At 39.9% G+C, this 19231-nt stretch overlaps 1 protein-coding gene across 1 annotated transcript in view; it reads right to left on the bottom strand.

Moving 5' to 3' along the window:
* Nucleotides 1–6557: 6557 nt before the first annotated feature.
* The window catches only part of LOC126418995 (serine proteinase stubble-like), a 349220-nt gene continuing 336546 nt past the window's right edge, over nt 6558–19231 (bottom strand). The window contains exons 10-12 of the mRNA XM_050086041.1: nt 18010–18177; nt 12492–12648; nt 6558–6861 (exon numbers count right to left, since the gene is read on the bottom strand). Coding sequence (XP_049941998.1) covers nt 6662–6861; nt 12492–12648; nt 18010–18177 — 525 coding nt within the window. The 3' untranslated portion in view covers nt 6558–6661. The remainder of the gene's footprint in view (nt 6862–12491; nt 12649–18009; nt 18178–19231) is intronic.

Raw genomic sequence — 19231 nt, 5'->3', positions numbered from 1 at the left:
TCACTGAATAAAACTCTAATTACTTAATCTGTCGTATCAGTACAAAAACAGTGTGCACAGTGATTACCATTTGGAAAAAAACACAGATCACAGTCTGATACTACTATTACAAATAAACATTATTGGAATCTGACACCATCCACAGTAATAATTACACCTTCACTGTCCAATTAATCATTTAAACAATCAATAAATCAGATAGCAAATTAATGGACATAAAATTTAGGTAAAACATGATAAATTTTCTGACTTGTAATTTATTCTATGCTGTCTGCAGTACAGTTCCCCAAATCAGAGGACATAAGGGTTGCACCTTTCAAGTTCACCACAGACTGACTTCAGACAACTGCCAACAAGCTTTTTTTGTAAGTTTACTATTATTAAAAGTAAATTTACCTATTGTTGTTTACTAGATTTTCACAAATTACAATTAAAGATTTATATTTATTTGTTTAAAAAGGGATTTTATGCATGATAATAATTTCTATTGAATTGTGCTGGTAGTGTGCCTAAATATGAGGTTCTATGTCAGCAATAGTTGTGCCTATGACAAAAGAAGACCAAGACACACCCCCAGACTATGTGCCGATAATGCCCCCTGAGCAGGCTGCTGCCACCGACTGAGCTGTCTCAATCGCTCTGCCTCAGTACCCCACTAAATCACATCAGGACACAGTTTGCATTGCACCTCAATACATCGCACTGTGCTCTGGACTTCCACAGTGCTAGTTGTTGCCTTGCACCTAAGCTAGCTGTGAGCAAACATTAGTCAGTGTATATAGTTGTGATATGGACACGGACAAGAATCAGAAGTTAAGTACTCAATTGGTTTCGTGTAATAAAGTGTATTTTAACCATGTGTGCATTTTGTGTTTTAGTGGGAGGAAACCGGCCACCTACCTATCATATGACCCTCTCCTCATCCAGCCAGGACCCACAAAAAATTACAGGAGGACTGTGCCACAACAACGTGTGTGATGAACCAGGCTACTACTGTGTTTGTAGATTTCCCTTTCCTTAATCCATGCTGTATTTCATAAAGATTATTTTTGCTTTAAATTTTATATTTGTTTCTACAATATTTGATAGGGTGAATGTAAGCACTTTAGATCTATAGTTTCCAGGACCTCCCTTTATACTTTTTCAGACATGTTGGGAATAGGCCCTTTTCCATTCCCAAGTTTGCTAGGAGTATAAATCTTTTAAATCTTCTGTGATGATCCATTACTTACTATCTACCCGTGGACCTTTGGACAGGCTATGTATATGTGATTAAAGCCCACGTCACTGGGATGGTGCTCCCATGCATAGAGGTGGAGCGGAAAGGAAGCACGGGGGGATGAGAACTACGCATGCACGGCAGCAGAGAGCAGCCAAACAAAGCCCACGTTGCTGAACTGCATTGCTGCAGATAACAGTCAGGCTCATTTGCCTATGGTAAATTGGATAATATGTTCAAATATATGAGGGGAATAATAAATTTTAAAACCAATTTCGATCGATTGTCATGAGAAAAATATTAATTTCGTGTCCACTGCTGCACAGATCTACTCTGCGTGATGTCTGGAGGCAGGAACAGCTGACACAGCTTTGTGAAGATGTGAAGTACAATTTTTTCAAAACAACATTGAAACTGATTGCAATAATTAACATTTATTGCAATTTGAACTGCATTATAAGTAAAAATTTAATACACATCAAAATTAACTTCAAGCACAAACCGAAATCGTTATATTTGCTTGACAACTGGTTCTCCTCAATAGAATTTTTAAAAGTGTGTAATGTGTGTGTGTGTGTGTGTGTGTGTGTGTGTGTGTGTGTGTGTTTGATGACAGTTAAGTGTAATCACTAATGTAAAAAAGAATTAGTGGTAGAAAAGACTAAAATGACTATCATAAAAATGGTCAGTAAGTTGTCATATTTTTGTTTGTTAATGGGCATTATGAGTGAAAACTAACATGTTTGATATTACAGTGAGAGACCGCATTTATAATCCTTTGACAAGCAAACAATTAACTGTCACCTGCGAATAACTCCTGAGAATCTGTCTGCTAACATCGAAAACAACTGATATCTCGACAAGTAATAGTTACTGTCATTTTAGGGCCTTATCCAGATCGTGCCTTGAAAATGACAGAGGTTTACAACATGATGGGAGACGCTTAACTTCTCCTTGGGCAAAATGTTGAACATTATAGTCTCCAGAATTATAAGGATACAAAGTCCTAATCAAAAAGGCTAGGAAGTTCTCATTATTATGCATGCAGCTGATATGTTGACTAACACATTTTTTAAACCATGAGTCCTTAAAACTAAGAAATATTATTTCTTTGTTCCAAAGTCTACATCATAATACCATCTTCACTTCTATTTGAGTCTGTTTGCAAACAATCTGATTTTAAATTTACAATGATAGGTTCACGGCTTATACCCATCATCACTTCCCTGTCAAATTCTTCTTTCTGAAGCTTTTCAGCATGCCACACAGTCTGTGCGCATGATACAGGTGGGATGTTGTCTGTTGCTTCATTGTCTATTGCCTCATGCACAACCGATTCACTGTATGTTATCTTGAATGTTTTGTTTTCTTTTGCTCCCACATAGCCTTAAAACCCTTTGCCCAAATTAATTCCATGGGGTTACAATGACAGTGACACATATGTAAATGCAAATGATCCCAATCATGTGCAAGGAAGTCAAGTTTGTACTTTCCGTCATGCGACTTGTAAAGTATAAATTAATGAGCTGAAGGAGATTGGTACGAGTCTGGTTTATATAGTGCTTAATATTTTTATTTTTAAGCCGGTTAAAAATATCTGCTTTTCTGGGGTTTGTACTTGATTTTTTCTCCATAAGAGTTGAATTATAACTGGCAATGACTGACTTCAAAGCAAGGTATGACAAGAATTGTGAATCACGCCACGAAATGACAGTGTTCATTGCCGAATGATAAACATTGCTGCTTTTCTTGCATGTAAATACAAGTTTATTCTCAGAAATAAAATCAGAAGAAGCATCAGCATGCAGAATAATTATCTGAGAGCCAATCCCTATGAAAACTTTAAAACCGCCAGTACCATCGCTCATTTTCCAGCAGATCTTCTTGGAATGATTCTAATTGACCCAGGTTTCATCAAGTTAATACACTGTTGAACTACCTCCTTCTCTTGTATCATGAATTTTTATATGGGATATAGTTTATGCTACACCTAGGTCACTTCTTTGAACTAAAAACTCTTTTCTTAACATATCTGGAACCAACGTCTTTTAAGATTCTTTACCTTCATGAAGTGCTTACCATTGAAGCCTGCATAACTGTAACATGCTTTTGTTATGTCGGGCATTCATAATTCACATGGAGCACTTTAAAAGATTGTTGTTAAAACTATCCATTTGTGTTACAGGTTCCTCGCAATTTCGATGCTTTCAAAGCGACATGAAACCAACTGCTCCAACGGTTCCTACATCTCTGACACTTTCCTTTACAATTCCCTTGCCAACACTACATGGTTCTAGAGTCTGTTCTTGTATTTTACAATATCAACAGTAGGAGACCTGCTTTTAAATTCACATTTGAAAAAGTTATAAATGCGGTAAATAATCCGCCTCGCCTGCTTGTGAAGCACTTCACATTTATTGCTGTCACCTGACCCTTTTTTTTTTAGTTGTACTTAAACATTTATGCTGTAAATAATCTGCTATATTGCTGCAAGAAAAAAATTAAACAAAAAAATTGATAGTTGAATGAATAATTCAGTTGTCACGAAGTGCGGGAACAGTGCTGCATGTAGGAGCGAAATTCTCACTCTCCAGCTGTAACTCTCTGCTAGCCGCTTAGAAAGAGAATGAATATTATTGGCCGCCAGTGGCTAGTGGAGGGGGATGTGCAGAATGGTTGAAAACTGGGCTGCCTTCTTACATGACACGAACAATTGTTAAGGTTGAAATGAAAGTTTTCCATGAATGCCATATGTCTCCAGCTACATATGTTATGTTCATTCTTTTGCTACTGCCATTATGTCCATTATGTGTAATTAATGTTTAATCTGTAATTAATACTATTAAATATTTTTGTGGAATAAACAGATAGTGTGTAGCTTAGATATGTCCAATCTTACTTTTATTGGTGCATGGTGTGAGTACAAATAATTGGTACTGCTGTAGTATATTACAATTAGGAACATTATGAGCTCTCACAGAGATCTCAGGGCATCTGTTTCTAACTGATGTGTCACTCCTGATGAGGTGTGCTAGACTAAGTTAAACCATATGAAGTCATTTTCAAAATGTACAGCCAACCCTGGATAGGAAGTGGGACACAGTACAAGCCTCAGGGTATATAAAAGCCTGTCTGATTTTATAGTAGGATGTAGAGAGATTCTTATTGTAAGGCATAGAAACTTGTCACATACTGAATTAGAGTACATGGTATTATTTTAATATACTGCACAATTAATTAATACTTTGTACCACTACAGATCATGTTGATTAAAACCAATTCATTTCTGATGTTTCCTTCATGAAACTGCAATTTTTACATATGGCTGTGTGTGATATTACTGTACAGAGGAATGACAGAAGAATCAGTTGACAATTACACTGCTTTATATGCCAACAATCTGAGAACATAACAGTGGCATGTTAGAAGACCTGTCTTTGCAAATGTCCCTCAGTTGCTGTTGTGTCTATACTGAAGCCTTAAAGGTGAGTGCTACACAAGAGAACAGCCACTCACTATATTCAGCTATCATCACTGACTACAGTTTCTGCCTAGCTGGATTTTTCAAGTAGAGAAATCTAAAACCACCTCCTGCAAACAAGACATTTGAGGCTGAAAATAAATATTAAACAAAGAAACCATTTTGCAAAGTTGCAGATGTTGAGAGCCAGTTGTATGATACAAGAAAATCACAATTTAAATACAATCTTGATCTTTATTTCAGCTGAAAAGGATCTGGTTCGTGTTTTATGCAAATTTTCCCTCCTCACTAAAACTCCTCTCAAATACATGACAGCCTGTTTTAATGCATCATAGGAAAGTGTACATGTCTTTTATTTTTCAGTTAGTAAAAATGCAATATAATTTTCACTGGCCATTTTTATTTGTTAATGTTTTATCTTTCTTTCCTCCTTTGAGAACTGACTTCCCACCCCACCACCACCAACACTGCTACCTGTAGTGTGTAGAACATTTGGAAGATACCAGTTTTCTGGAGTGGATGAGAACTACTGACTGGACACTTCACATGTGCCTCCATAGTGTCAGCATCTGCTCACACTCAGCGTGGTATGTGACTGTCTGGACTGGACTGATTTGGCAGCTCTCTTTATAAACAATTAATTTTGGCTTGCACTAGCCCTGTGCACAGTTCATGAACTTTAAATGTTCCTTTCATTAATCTTGGATCTTACATGGCACTGCATAAAGTCAATCTTGCAGCTGCTGCCTGAATCCATGTACTCTTGATGACATATGATGTGTGAAAAGTTACATATAGTACTGCTATATGTATTAAATTGGAAACATTTATTTGCGTACATAGATTGTCTGTTCTGATACACTATCAAATCAGTCTAAATAAGTGTCCGTCCCTGGTAGCTGAGTGATCAGCATGACAGAATATCAATCCTAAGGGCCCGGGTTCGATTCCTGGCTGGGTCGGAGATTTTCTACACTCAGGGACTGGGTGTTGTGTTGTCCTAATCATCATCATTTCGTCTCCATCGACATGCAAGTCACTGAAGTGGCGTCAAATCGAAAGACTTGCACCCAGCGAATGGTCTACCCAACGGGAGGCCCTAGTCACATGACATTTACATTTGTAGTCTAAATAAGTGTCACCAGCCTCACAAGGACCTGTGAGACAGAGTTAAACATCTCATTACTTTCACATTAATAATCAGTGTTCTGCAGTGATCAACTACTTACAGAAACATTCTGAGATCCTAGCCACTCAACTGGAATGTGTACACCATTTAGGATACCCACTTCAACTCCATCTGTCCCCTAACAACTTTTACTGATAATCTCCATATAACAAAGCATAAACACAGTTCAATGTCAGCAAAGGAAAAAGTTTCACAAAAACATGACACTCAAATTTCCACAAAAACAAACAGAATTTATTTGCTTCAATTAGACCTCCACAGATCTGTTTCTTTAAATGAAACAATGCTATTCAGCTACCTTCCAGAACAGGTACATTCACTTAATGGCAACAATCATCTATAAACAGGAAAACACACTTTCAGTTCTGTAGACTTTTTGTACAGGAAAAATAACTTAATTGACCAATCAGGGTCTCCAGCTACTGAAATATAGTTTAGAAGACCATCTGCCCCCAGATGGCACATTTACATGTGATACTCCAAGCTGTCTGTTATCCATATGGACTGTCTGTTTCTGGTATGTTGGACTTAATTGTATGATAGTGAAAAGGAGCCCTCTTAAATGTGTGAAATGTTTGAAGGAACACATAGTATTTACCACAAATGCTGTCTCCACTTTACAGATCCCACCACTGATTATCATCTGTGATGATCATCAATGCAACAGGTTGTTTTAATGAAGAATTTATTAGAGTTTGTTCACGGGCTGAGATTTTTGGACTGAAAACAGGTCCAGTTACATATCAAACAATGGAAGTGAACTTTTTATTTCTTATTTTATGTATTTCCGGATCCAATCCAGGTACTTGGCTACATCAGTGAACACAACATAGTGACTTGTATCACACACTCTATCTTCCTTGCTTACACTTATGCTTACAATCCCACGGAGCTGCCAGATTCGTGCACCATCACGAGTTGTCATAGGGAACACCATGCCCCCACCACTGTCTCCATTGCATACACTAGTTCCTGCAAAAACATAGATTAGAAAGCAGTTCAATTTTCATCAAAGACAAGAAATTTTTACTTCACTGTATACAATACAATAGTATGTTTTGTCTTATAATTTTTGAAATGACTGAAAATGAGACATCAACACCAGAGTAGACACAATATGTCAGTTGGTTTAATTGATCTGACAAATCAGTGACTGTGACTTGGAGGAAATAGTGTGAAGTATGGGTATAGGTGAGGGAAAGGCTGTGTCATATATCAAGAGTGATAGATTTAGTATGTAAGAAGGCTAATACAGACAAGGGAATATCAGAGTAGGGGCAAGGGAGAGCAGCTAATTTTTTAATCAGTCAGTGACTCATGGCATATATTTAGATAGTAACATCCAGCTACAAAATTGGTCATAAGGAAACTACCTCCAATTACAGACCTGTTTCACTTCTTCCAGCCTTTTCTATAATACATGAGAAAGTGGGCTATGATCATTTAACTGAGCAGGACTTGTTAGCTGCCTATCAGTTTGGCTTTCAAAAACAATTCTCTACAGAAAAAGTGACATGGGACCTAACAAATGAAGTGCTAACAGAACTAAAGAGCAAAAATTATTCTGTTTTGTATATTGTGTGACATTGCCAAAGCCTGTTATTGTGTGGATAACAAAATTCAACTTGTAAATTAAGGTGCTGTGGCATTAATATCATCTCTTTTGTGTGGATGGAACCTTATTCCACAACAGAAAGCAGGGGGTCTCATTGACATATCATGTGACATATGTGAAACTAAACTCAAGGCGAGGAAACATAACCTGTGAGGTATTACATGGATCTGCATAGGGAACATCCCTGTTCTTCACTGACACAAATGATCTTCCAGTAACTTTAAAAGACGGTTCAAAAACTATAATGTTTGCTGATGGCACAAGACACAAGCATACTAATTGAGCCTCCAAACTCAGCCATAGAAAATATAGCTCACATTATAGTTGAGCAGACCAACAAGTGGTTTACAGCTGTGTCTTTATGCTAACATAAGGAGAAGAAAGGAAAGGATGAGTCCAAACAAAGCAGCAACTCCATGTACAAAGACCTGGGTGTAATCACAAAAGGTAATGTTATGGATCTGGTGGAATCATGATGGTGTGTTTTACTAGGAACTGTTCCCCTGATGGGTAACCATCACTGCTGGCTGAGATATCTTCAGGATGCAATCCAAGAACACAAGAACAACAACCAGAAAGACTGCATGAAGTGATGATAATCCCTGATAAAGCCCACCTGCATGCTGTTAGACTCACAAAAACACTGTATATGATTTGGATTAGGGAGTTGTACCATATACACCTTATTCACCTGATCTTGCACCCTCAGATTTTCACCTTTTCCACTATCTGTCAAACAACCTTCAAGGAGCTTCCTTTCCTGACGAAAATGTGCTCCAAACATGGCTCAATGAGTTCGTCACCTCAAATACACCTGTGTTCTACAGTTGTGGAATGGAAAAGTTGCCCAAGTGTTGGAAGAGTGTTGTAAAAACTGCAGGAGAATATGATGACTAAAGCCTCTGTTATGTGTATCTGTTGAGTTTATTAAACTTATAGAAAAATGCTGCAAACTTATGCACCAACTCAGTAATATGTACAAATTTCATACAAACTATATTCTCGCAGTTAGGTATATTTTTGACAGTAGGAACCTGTTATGAAATAAAAACATTATTGTGTTTTGTGGTTAGGAAACAGGATTTTAATAGTTTTGAGTTTTATTTTGCTCTAGGCCAGACACTTGGCACGCTCTTTGCTGCAGAACTAAGTGGGTCAAACTAACACTGCAATTTATCTAAAAACGACGACGATGTGGCTTACCAAACGAAAGTGCTGGCAGGTCGATAGACGCACAAACAAACACAAACACACACACAAAATTCAAGCTTTCCCAACCAACAGTTGCTTCATCAGGAAAGAGGGAAGGAGAGGGAAAGACGAAAGGATGTGGGTTTTAAGGGAGAGGGTGAGGAGTCATTCAAATCCTGGGAGCGGAAAGACTTACCTTAGGGGGAAAAAAGGACAGGTATGCACTCGCACACACACCCATATCCAACCGCACATACACAGACACAAGCAGACATTTGTAAAGCCAAAGAGTTTTGGCAGAGATGTCAGTCGAGGCAGAAGTACAGAGGCAAAGATGTTGTTGAAAGACAGGTGAGGTATGAGTAGCGGCAACTTGAAATTAGCAGAGGTTGAGACCTGGCGGATAACGAGAAGAGAGGATATACTGAAGGGCAAGTTCCCATCCCCGGAGTTCTGACAGGTTGGTGTTACTAGGAAGTATCCAGATAACACGGACGTTGTAACACTGTGCCAAGATGTGCTGGCCGTGCACCAAGGCATGTTTAGCTACAGGGTGGTCCTCATTACCAACAAACACTGTCTGCCTGTGTCCATTCATGTGAATGGACAGCTTGTTGCTGGTCATTTCCACATAGAAAGCTTCACACTGTAGGCAGGTCAGTTGGTAAATCACGTGGGTGCTTTCACATATGGCTCTGCCATTGATTGTGCACACCTTCCGGGTTACAGGACTGGAGTAGGTGGTGGTGGGAGGGTGCATGGGACAGGTTTTACACTGGGGGGCGGTTACAAGGGTAGGAGCCAGAGGGTAGGGAAGGTGGTTTGGGGATTTCAGAGGGATGGACTAAGAGGTTACGAAGGTTAGGTGGACGGCGGAAAGACACTTTGGATCTCATTTCAGGGTAGGATTTGAGGAAGTCATATCCCTGCTGGAGAGCCACATTCAGAATCTAATCCAGTCCCAGAAAGTATCCTGTCACAAGTGGGGCACTTTTGTGGTTGTTCTGGGGGAGGTTCTGGGCTTGAGGGGATGAGGAAGTGGCTCTGGTTATTTGCTTCCATAACAGGTCGGGAGGGTAGTTGTGGGATGCGAAAGCTGTTTTCAGATTGTTGGTGTAATGGTTCAGGGATTCCGGACTGGAGCAGATTCATTTGCCACGAAGACCTAGGCTGTAGGGAAGGGACCGTTTGATGTGGAATGGGTGGCAGCTGTCATAATGGAGGTACTGTTGCTTGTTCGTGGGTTTGATGTGGACGGACGTGTGAAGCTGGCCATTGGACAGATGGAGGTCAACGTCAAGGAAAGTGGCATGGGATTTGGAGTAGGACCAGGTGAATCTGATGGAACCAAAGGAGTTGAGGTTGGAGAGGAAATTCTGGAGTTCTTTTTCATTGTGAGTCCAGATCATGAAGATGTCATCAATAAATCCGTACCAAACTTTGGGTTGGCAGGCCTGGATAACCAAGAAGGCTTCCTCTAAGTGACCCATGAATAGGTTGGCGTACAAGGGGGCCATCCTGGTACCCATGGCTGTTCCCTTTAATTGTTGGTATGTCTGGCCTTCAAAAGTGAAGAAATTGTGGGTCAGGATGAAGCCGGCTAAGGTAATGAGGAATGAGGTTTTAGGTAGGGTGGCAGGTGATCGGCATGAAAGAAAGTGCTCCATCGCAGTGAGGCCCTGGACGTGCGGAATATTTGTGTATAAGGAAGTGGCATCAGTGGTTACAAGGATGGTTTCCGGGGGTAACAGATTGAGTAAGGATTACAGGCATTTGAGAAAGTGGTTGGTGTCTTTGATGAAGGGTGGGAGACTGCATGTAATGGGTTGAAGGTGTTGATCTATGTAGGCAGATATACGTTCTGTGGGGGCTTGGTAACCGGCTACAATGGGGCGGCTGGGATGATTGGGTTTATGAATTTTAGGAAGAAGGTAGAAGGTAGGGGTGCGGGGTGTCGGTGGGGTCAGGAGGTTGATAGAGTCAGGTGAAAGGTTTTGTAGGGGGCCTAAGGTTCTGAGGATTCCTTGAAGCTCCGCCTGGACATCAGGAATGGGATTACCTTGGCAAACTATGTATGTGGTGTTGTCTGAAAGCTGACATACTGCCGACAATCAAGTATCACGGTCGTGGAACCCTTGTCCACCGGAAGAATGACAATGGATCAGTCAGCCTTCAGATCACAGATAGCCTGGGCTTCAGCAGTGGTGATGTTGGGAGTAGGATTAAGGCTTTTTAAGAAGGATTGAGAGGCAAGGCTGGAAGTCAGAAATTCCTGGAAGATTTGGAGAGGGTGATTTTGAGGAAGAGGAGATGGGTCCCGCTGTGATGGAGGATGGAACTGTTCCAGGCAGGGTTCAATTTGGATAGTGTCTTGGGGATTTGGATCATTAGGAGTAGGAATAGGATCATTTTTCTTCGTGGCAAAGTGATATTTCCAGCAGAGAGTACGAGTGTAGGACAGTAAATCTTCGCTCTTTGGCTCTCCAGCAGGGATACAACTTCCTCAAATCCTGCTCTGAAATGAGATCCATCCTTCATGAAATCCTCCCCACTCCACCAAGAGTGTCTTCCCGCAGTCCACCTAACCTTCATAACCTCTTAGTTCATCGCTATGAAATCCCCAAACCACCTTCCCTACCCTCTGGCTCCTACCCTTGTAACCGCCCCTCAGTGTAAAACCTGTCCCATGCATCCTCCCACCACCACCTACTCCAGTCCTGTAACCCGGAAGGTGTACACAATCAAAGGCAGAGCCACGTGTGAAAGCACCCATGCGATTTACCAACTGACCTGCCTACACTGTGAAGCTTTCTATGTGGGAATGACCAGCAACAAACTGTCCATTCGCATGAATGGACACAGGCAGACAGTGTTTGTTGGTAATGAGGATCATCCAGTGGCTAAACATGCCTTGGTGCACGGCCAGCACATCTTAACACAGTGTTACACTGTCTGGGTTATCTGGATACTTCCCACTAACACCAACCTGTCAGAACTCCGGAGATGGGAACTTGCCCTTCAGTATATCCTCTCTTCTCGTTATCTGCCAAGTCTCAACCTCCGCTAATTTCAAGTTTCCGCCACCTGTCTTTCGACAACATCTTTGCCTCTGTACTTCTGCCTCGACTGACATTTCTGCCGGAACTCTTTGGCTTTACAAATGTCTGCTTGTGTCTGTGTATGTGCGGTTGGATATGGGTGTGTGTGCGAGTGCATACCTGTCCTTTTTTCCCCCTAAGGTAAGTCTTTCCGCTCCCGGGGTTGGAATGACTCCTTACCCTCTCCCTTAAAACCCATATACTTTCGTCTTTCCCTCTCCTTCCATCTTTCCTGATGAAGCAACTGTTGGTTGCGAAAACTTGAATTTTGTGTGTATGTTTGTGTATGTTTGTGTGTCTATCGACCTGCCAGCGCTTTCGTTTGGTATGTCACATCGTCTTTGTTTTTAGATATATTTTTCCCACGTGGAATGTTTCCCTCTATTATATCCATAACATTGCAATTTGCTAGACATACTATTCAGAATTGAAGACTGTATAGTATTCAAGTATAAATAGTACTGGCAAGTAATATGTTGTTGTTAGTGACTTAAAAAAATGCAATATGTTCACTGATTTTGCATCCAGTGTCAACAAAGCTTCGAAATCATATATTCCTTCAGTTCTCCCTCCCTTAGTGTTTGTTCCATTGCCATGTCAGCACACACCAGAGCTCTCAGTCCTCAACAGTAAGGACTCATCATATGAATTGTGCATCATCTACTGAGATAATTAAAAAAAATAATACATTGTCTTACCATTACGGAAACCTGCACAGTATGTCCTGTTGGAGGTGAAGTGAGAGAAAAATTGTGGGTGGCTCCAGAGGCAAGTCTGCTGTGACACAACTGGCATCTTGGCCATCATGAGGTCCTCTGTTACTCGACCATTTTCATCGAAGCCCCATCCAACAACCTGGAAAGTAATTTTCAACATTTGCTGCTAGATTTTTTATAATAACTCCAAATCACATGAGAAAGGTGAAGACACATTACTGTTATTTATAGACAATCATATCACTTGGAAAATTCAATTGAGAAAACTATTAAACTACAAGGAGATAGAATGGGTGGCCAATACTTTGTTTCAGAAGTTTCTAGTGCGGGCGATATGAAAATTTGAAAGTAGAAAACACTAATGGTGACTTTTGGAATTTGTTGTGTGTGCCTTCCACAAGGAAGAAAGAGGAATAGATCGGAAAGGTGGGGCAAGTCACTCAGATCATGGGCTGAGAGAGGCACACTGGTAAAATTTGAAATTTTCCTGGCGAATCGACTGTTCAAAAAGATTTCTGGCTTGCAGCCGGTCGTCGTAAACTTAATTGCACGGGGCTTGCTGCCGGTCGTCATAAACTGCATTGCATGATATTTCCACTGGACAACTGCCAGCCATCTTCAGGTGAGCCTCGATCGGCTCACCTGAAGATGGCTGGCAGTTGTCCAGTGGAAATATCATGCAATGCAGTTTATGACGACCGGCAGCAAGCCCAAAATCTTTTTGAAGAGGGGCACACCTGTTATGTGAACATGGGCAGATGAAGATGAAGAAGAATGTGTTAGAGAGTAGAAGGTCCAATGTTGTTGAGTGCTAAGCACTGTTCCAGCTTCAGTTCAGAGAGGACAGAAAGGGTTGACTGACAAGTAAAGCTAAGTTATAAAGGAAGAGAAGTGTGAAGCAGCATGAATAACACAACTAAGTCAACAGAAGAGAAGAAGGGGACAATATGAAAAAAAAGTGTGTGTGTGTGTGTGTGTGTGTGTGTGTGTGTGTGGTGTGTGTGTGTGTGTGAGAGAGAGAGAGAGAGAGAGAGAGAGAGAGAGAGAGAGAGAGAGAGAGAGATAGAGAAGTCACACAGTGAATATGTGTTAGTTGATAAACAACAGAAGTGGTTTCATATGTTGCTCTGTCTGTCATGTTGTAAGTGGGCTAGAGTAACTGGCAGTCAGAAAGCAAATGGGGTAGGTTTTGTAGGGGGGGGGGGGGGGGCAGGTAGGATGACAACAGGGGTAGGAATCTTGAGGTAGGAGTAATGGTTTGGAAATGCCAAGTGGTTGGAAGGGATGTTGCAGGGGTTATAAGGGATATGGAAGTTGCAGCGGGTGCTGTTGGAAGGATATCAGCAAGAGAAGATCTCATTTCAAACAATGACTTAAGAAAGTCATGGCCTCGATGGAGTAATGTATTGAGGCATTTGAAGTACAGTTCATATGGGTGACAAGAGGTGTACTTCTGAGATTTTTTTTCTTTTTGATGTATGAGCTATATTTATTTTGGGGTTGGAGGAGGAACTGTGGGAGATTTATTGGGGACAAGGTTCGTGGGATAGTTGTGTGAGGGGAAAGCGTGAGAGAAGTTTTTCTTGTAGGTGTTAGCAGATCTGGCATTAGGCAGATTTGTTTACCAGGGGTGCAAAGGGTGTTGAGAACAGAGTATTCCACATCAAGATCCAAAAGCAAGGAATAGTATTTTTTACTTTTAAGTGTTTCTATCAACAGCATGAGGAATTTTACCTCCTGAAAGTGAATAATGATCAGCCATTGTATCTGCTTGTTATTCAGTTCATTCAAGTCAATTCAATATTTTTATTCATCCATTAAATGACATGCATTGTATGGATGTTATCACTTCACAGCTAGTGCTAGCAACAGTAAAATTTAGACAATGGAAACTCCACGTAGGAATATCAACACTGTAGGAAAAGACAGAGTGCTACTTACTGTAAAGAAGACATGTTAAGTTGCAGACAGGCAAAATTAAAAGATGCTTACATAAAGCTTTTGGCCACAGCCTTCATCAGTGCAAGAGAGACACACACCACTCATACACACAAGCAAGCACTACCTGTGCAAACATGACCACCAACTCCAGCATCTCGAGCCAGAATTCAACTATCATGTGCGATGTAAGCAGTAATCTAATCTGGAGGAGGCGGGGAAGGGGAAGCAATGGAAGTGAAAGGTTGGAGAGAGAGATGAGTGCTGTCTGGTGGAGTGTGCAGGGACTAGAATGCCAACATGTACAGCATCAGGAGATTACAGGGCAGGGAGGTGGGGAAAAAAGGAGCATAAAAAGAGAGGCGTGGGAAAAGACAGGTGAATGCATTGGCAGAGGGCGGCAAATAAACAGAGTGGAGATGAAGATGGGCGGGGATGATAGGACAGAGGGGGAACTATCAGAGGAAATAATCTGGTGCATCAGATGCGGCATCAGCAATTCACTCAATCACAAAATCTGTGTCTGTATCTCTTTCCTGTCATCTCCTCCCCATTCTCATCACCCAACCTGTTTATTTGCTGTCCTCAGCTAACACATCTGCCTGCCTTTCCTCATCCTCTCCGTTTTTGCTCTTCTTTTCCCCACCTCTCTGCCCCACAACCTCCAGATGGCAGTCCAGTTCCTGCACACTCCACCAGGCAGCAGTTGTCTCTCACCCCACCTATGTGCTACTATCTCTTCCCCTTCCCCACCTCCTTGCATCCTTGCATCACACGTGATAGTTGCACTGTGTCCTGAGATGCTGCAGTTGGCAGTCATGGGCACATGTGGTGTGCTTGCTTGTATGTATGAATGGTGTGTGCCTCTCTTTTACTGATGAAGGCTGTGGCCAAAAGCTTTATGTAAATGTCTTTTAACTGTGCCCATCTGCAACTTAATGTGTCTTTTTTACAGTAAGTAACAATCCACCTTTTCCTTCATCATTACTATAACATTTCATATGTTTAAGTTGTTTACAATCTTATGTAGAAATACAATCATGTTACATCAGTATATATAATAATTTTACTTTTTCAGATGCAGATACTCTTCAATGTTATAAGTGCTGTGCATTATTAAAAAAATTGTTTTAGCTTTACTTTGAATTTAATAAAATTCTGTAATTTACTTTATTGCAGCAGGCAATTTACTAAAAAGTATTTTTGGTTGATAATGTACACATCTTTGACAAAGGTTTTTTTGTTGTTGGTATCTTTGTGATAGTCATCTCTGTTTTTGTTTTGTAATTATGAACCTGACAGTTCAACACTGAAAATTCCTGGTGAATTTTGAGAAAGCACACACATTCAAAAATGTATAAGCCAGGAAATGTCATTATTTTAAATTCCTTAAATGCATCCCTGCATGACTCTCTGCAGCCAACTCCTTCACTTATTCTGACAGTTGTTTTTTTTTTTTAGTTTTAAAGTTTGTTTTGCCATACCTGCATTTTCCCAGATCATCACACCATATCTAAACAAGTGGTGCATATAAGTATAATAGGCACACAACAATGATTCTATGCTGCAGCAGTCCTGAAGCATTCCCAGCAAAGAACAGCATTTACTTAGTTTTTTATTCAAAATTCTAGCTGCTTCTCCCATCTCAAGTGCTCATCCACTCATAGTTCTAGAAATTTTGTGGATGGAGCTTGTGCAATAAAATAGTTACCCAATGCAGCTTTTGTGCTGCTTCTAGCTTTACTTCTAATATTACTGAATGTCATCAATATCATTTTTGTCCTTATTTATGACCAACACATTATCTCTAAACCATTTTCCTGCTTCATTTATTGTCTTAGAGACATTCTGCAGTAGGTCATCCTCCATGCATCCTTTTATAAAAATGCATGTGATGACAAACTTCACTGTGTCTGCAGTGCTCAGATGGTTTGGAAAAACATATTTTATATATACCAGAAACAACAGAGGCTCTAATGCAGAACCTGAGGGCACTCCATAGCTAATTTTTTTTGTAAACTGAAAGGTATTCCTTGTCTTCATGACATATTTGTACTCTCTGTTGTCTATCAGAAACATAAGATTTGTACCATTTGAATGCCACTTCCGGAACCCCATAACAATCTAATTTCATCAGCAATAAATTTTAGCTGGTTAGATGAAATGCTTTGGATAAATCTAAGAATATCCCACAGCTTATCTACTGGTTGTCAATCTTCACATAAAGAAACAGTATAGCAGTCTGCAGTAATCTGTAAATAATGCCTAAACTAGAAATCATAACATGACCCTAGTGTTACCAAGAAACTGGAGCTGGGCAAGTAAGTTAGGCTGTAATTTTATAGTAAAATTGAAATCATTATAGAAATTACAGTAACTCTATTGGTCAAGCATGGTGTAACAGATTACCTACCATCTGTCTGAAGGAACTATGTTGTTAGACACTACTTGTGAAAAACCAGATAAATTAAAATTTAAAATTGTTGTGCCACGAATGGATTTCTGTTACAGTATCTTGAAGGTAACTCACCTTCTTCACTCGTTACCAAGGAGAGTAATGGCATGGCACCACTTGGTAAGGAAAAGTGTTCACTAAGAGATTAAGTCAATCTTTATCCATTGGATAATAATTTTTCTGTTCCATCCTTTGCATGCAAGGTGCAGGAGTGAAATTCACCATTAAATACATTGAGGGTTTATAGTGATAAATGAGTAGGTATCACTTTCAATGAGAACTTTCGGCCTGGACTTGACAGTTTATGTTACATGAATAAATGTATTTAAAATAATGTATTCCACTCTTCTGAACATGCTGGGTGAATGATTTAGTGTAATTCTCTTAATTATTACATTTGCAAACAACTGAGTAAAGTTGTTATAATACACAGTGCTAATAGGGGGCAACTTGAGATCCAAATTCACTGTCAGATTATATTCTGTTAGTATCTGATGGTGTGCATTCCATGATATTACTACAACTGCCATAAATGGAGTGAACACTATCATTCATTCGCATAGCAGATGCAGGAGAGGGAACAAATTGTTTTACATTTATGATCTTGTGGCATAAAAGCAATATGTTTCTGGATATAAGTTCCTATTTTGTCTCATTTTTAGTCCTGAAGGGATATAAGAGGAATTTAGGTACACTATGTAGATTAAGAACTGAACCTGACATGCACACAGAAAAGGAACAATACAATACTGGTATTATACTACATACATTTCACTTGATTATTACAGGACAGGAGGCTTGTTATCCAGTTTTTGTGCAACACATTTAACCTACAGTTTAAAAAGAGTATTTGAGATGACTAACAGATTGTATGATGTTCACCAAACTCTTCCACACAGCCTTTCTTGCTGAAAACATGCTACAAATTATGTCTTCTGTAAAACTCAGAATTATTGTGCAGTTCTTGCTTTAAGCTTGTCACCTACGGCCTCAGCATTACAAAAAAAATATGCTTAAGACCAACCAGCTAATTACAAATACTTATGAAGTAAGAAAGTTATTACAAGGCTGTGCATGTTAATTACAGTACGGGTGACTGTCACTCACATATCCTTCTGTGTTCTCAAGAGACTGTATGTCGGTGTTAGCAGAGCCCCAAAGGCAGACAGGCCTCACAAATGTTGTGAAGTCCACTGGACTTGACAGAATCAGCAGTGCAATGTCTGCATTGAAGGTGGAACTGTTGTACATTGGATGGACATACACAGAAGACACCTGAAAAACAATAGACATTAGTTGTTATATCTGTACCAGGCTAAGCACAAGGTTGGTGAGCTTTGGAACAAAGAATAGAAGTTTAACTTCTAGTCTGGCAGTGTGACACATCCAAGAAATCTGTGGGAATCAACAATACACAGCAGTCTTATTATTATAATATTTATGCTATTATTTGAGTATGTTGGTGTGAGAAGGTTTTAATTTTTGTTCAGCATGTTTCTTACAGTGAATTTAGTGCTGTTCTTTTTTGTGTTTATAGTGTTCCATCCAATTTTACAATACAGTATCTTCAACATGAATACATTCTTAGGATAGATTGTAACTTTACTATCTAAATAAAGTTTACCGTAGTGCCAGTTGTAATATGCCATTTCATGTCACTGCTTGTAGCTTGTTCATTACTGACACCCAATGTTGAGTAGCAATGGTGAGAACACAACAAAATGCAATTTGTATTCTCTGTTTCAACAAGTGCAGTTCAGTTATAACTGTCTGTATGAGTTTCACTGAGAGTATGACACTGCACCTCTTACAGCTCATAACATTCTACGACAGTGCCAAAGGTCTCACTTTTTTAAGTGAGGGGATATCCACAGGCCAACCCTGTGTGCTTGTTCAAGATGTAGAGCATTTTCAGCAGTTTTGGATGCATGCCACAGGAGCGTACTTGTCATGTCTGCCAAGAGGTAGCTATTTCTAATGTGTGTGTGGCCTGGTTTGCAGTGTGTCTAAATTATTACAAGTTCTTTGTTATGGTGGTAAGCAATAGTTTTGTGAATTCATTCTGGGTGAGGAAGATATGATTCCTTATATGTTTACTTTTAAACGAAGAGGGAACTTTCTGTTTGCATGGGAAAGTGACCTGCCATGACATAAGTAAATGGAGAACATAGCAGCTATGGAGACTCTAATGTTTTACACAGTTTGTGTAGAAAATATTTTCAGCCCATCCTTTTTTGTGGGAAAACCGGTTACTAGAAATAACATCTGGCTGTTTCCACAATTTGAAAGTTCAGAAAATTTCATTTTTCAACAGGGTGGAACACCATCC

This window comes from Schistocerca serialis, chromosome 9 (assembly GCF_023864345.2).
Source record: "Schistocerca serialis cubense isolate TAMUIC-IGC-003099 chromosome 9, iqSchSeri2.2, whole genome shotgun sequence".
NCBI lineage: Eukaryota > Metazoa > Arthropoda > Insecta > Orthoptera > Acrididae > Schistocerca > Schistocerca serialis.
Note: the sequence above shows the minus strand (reverse complement) of the source record. Positions and strands in the feature narration are given on the sequence as shown.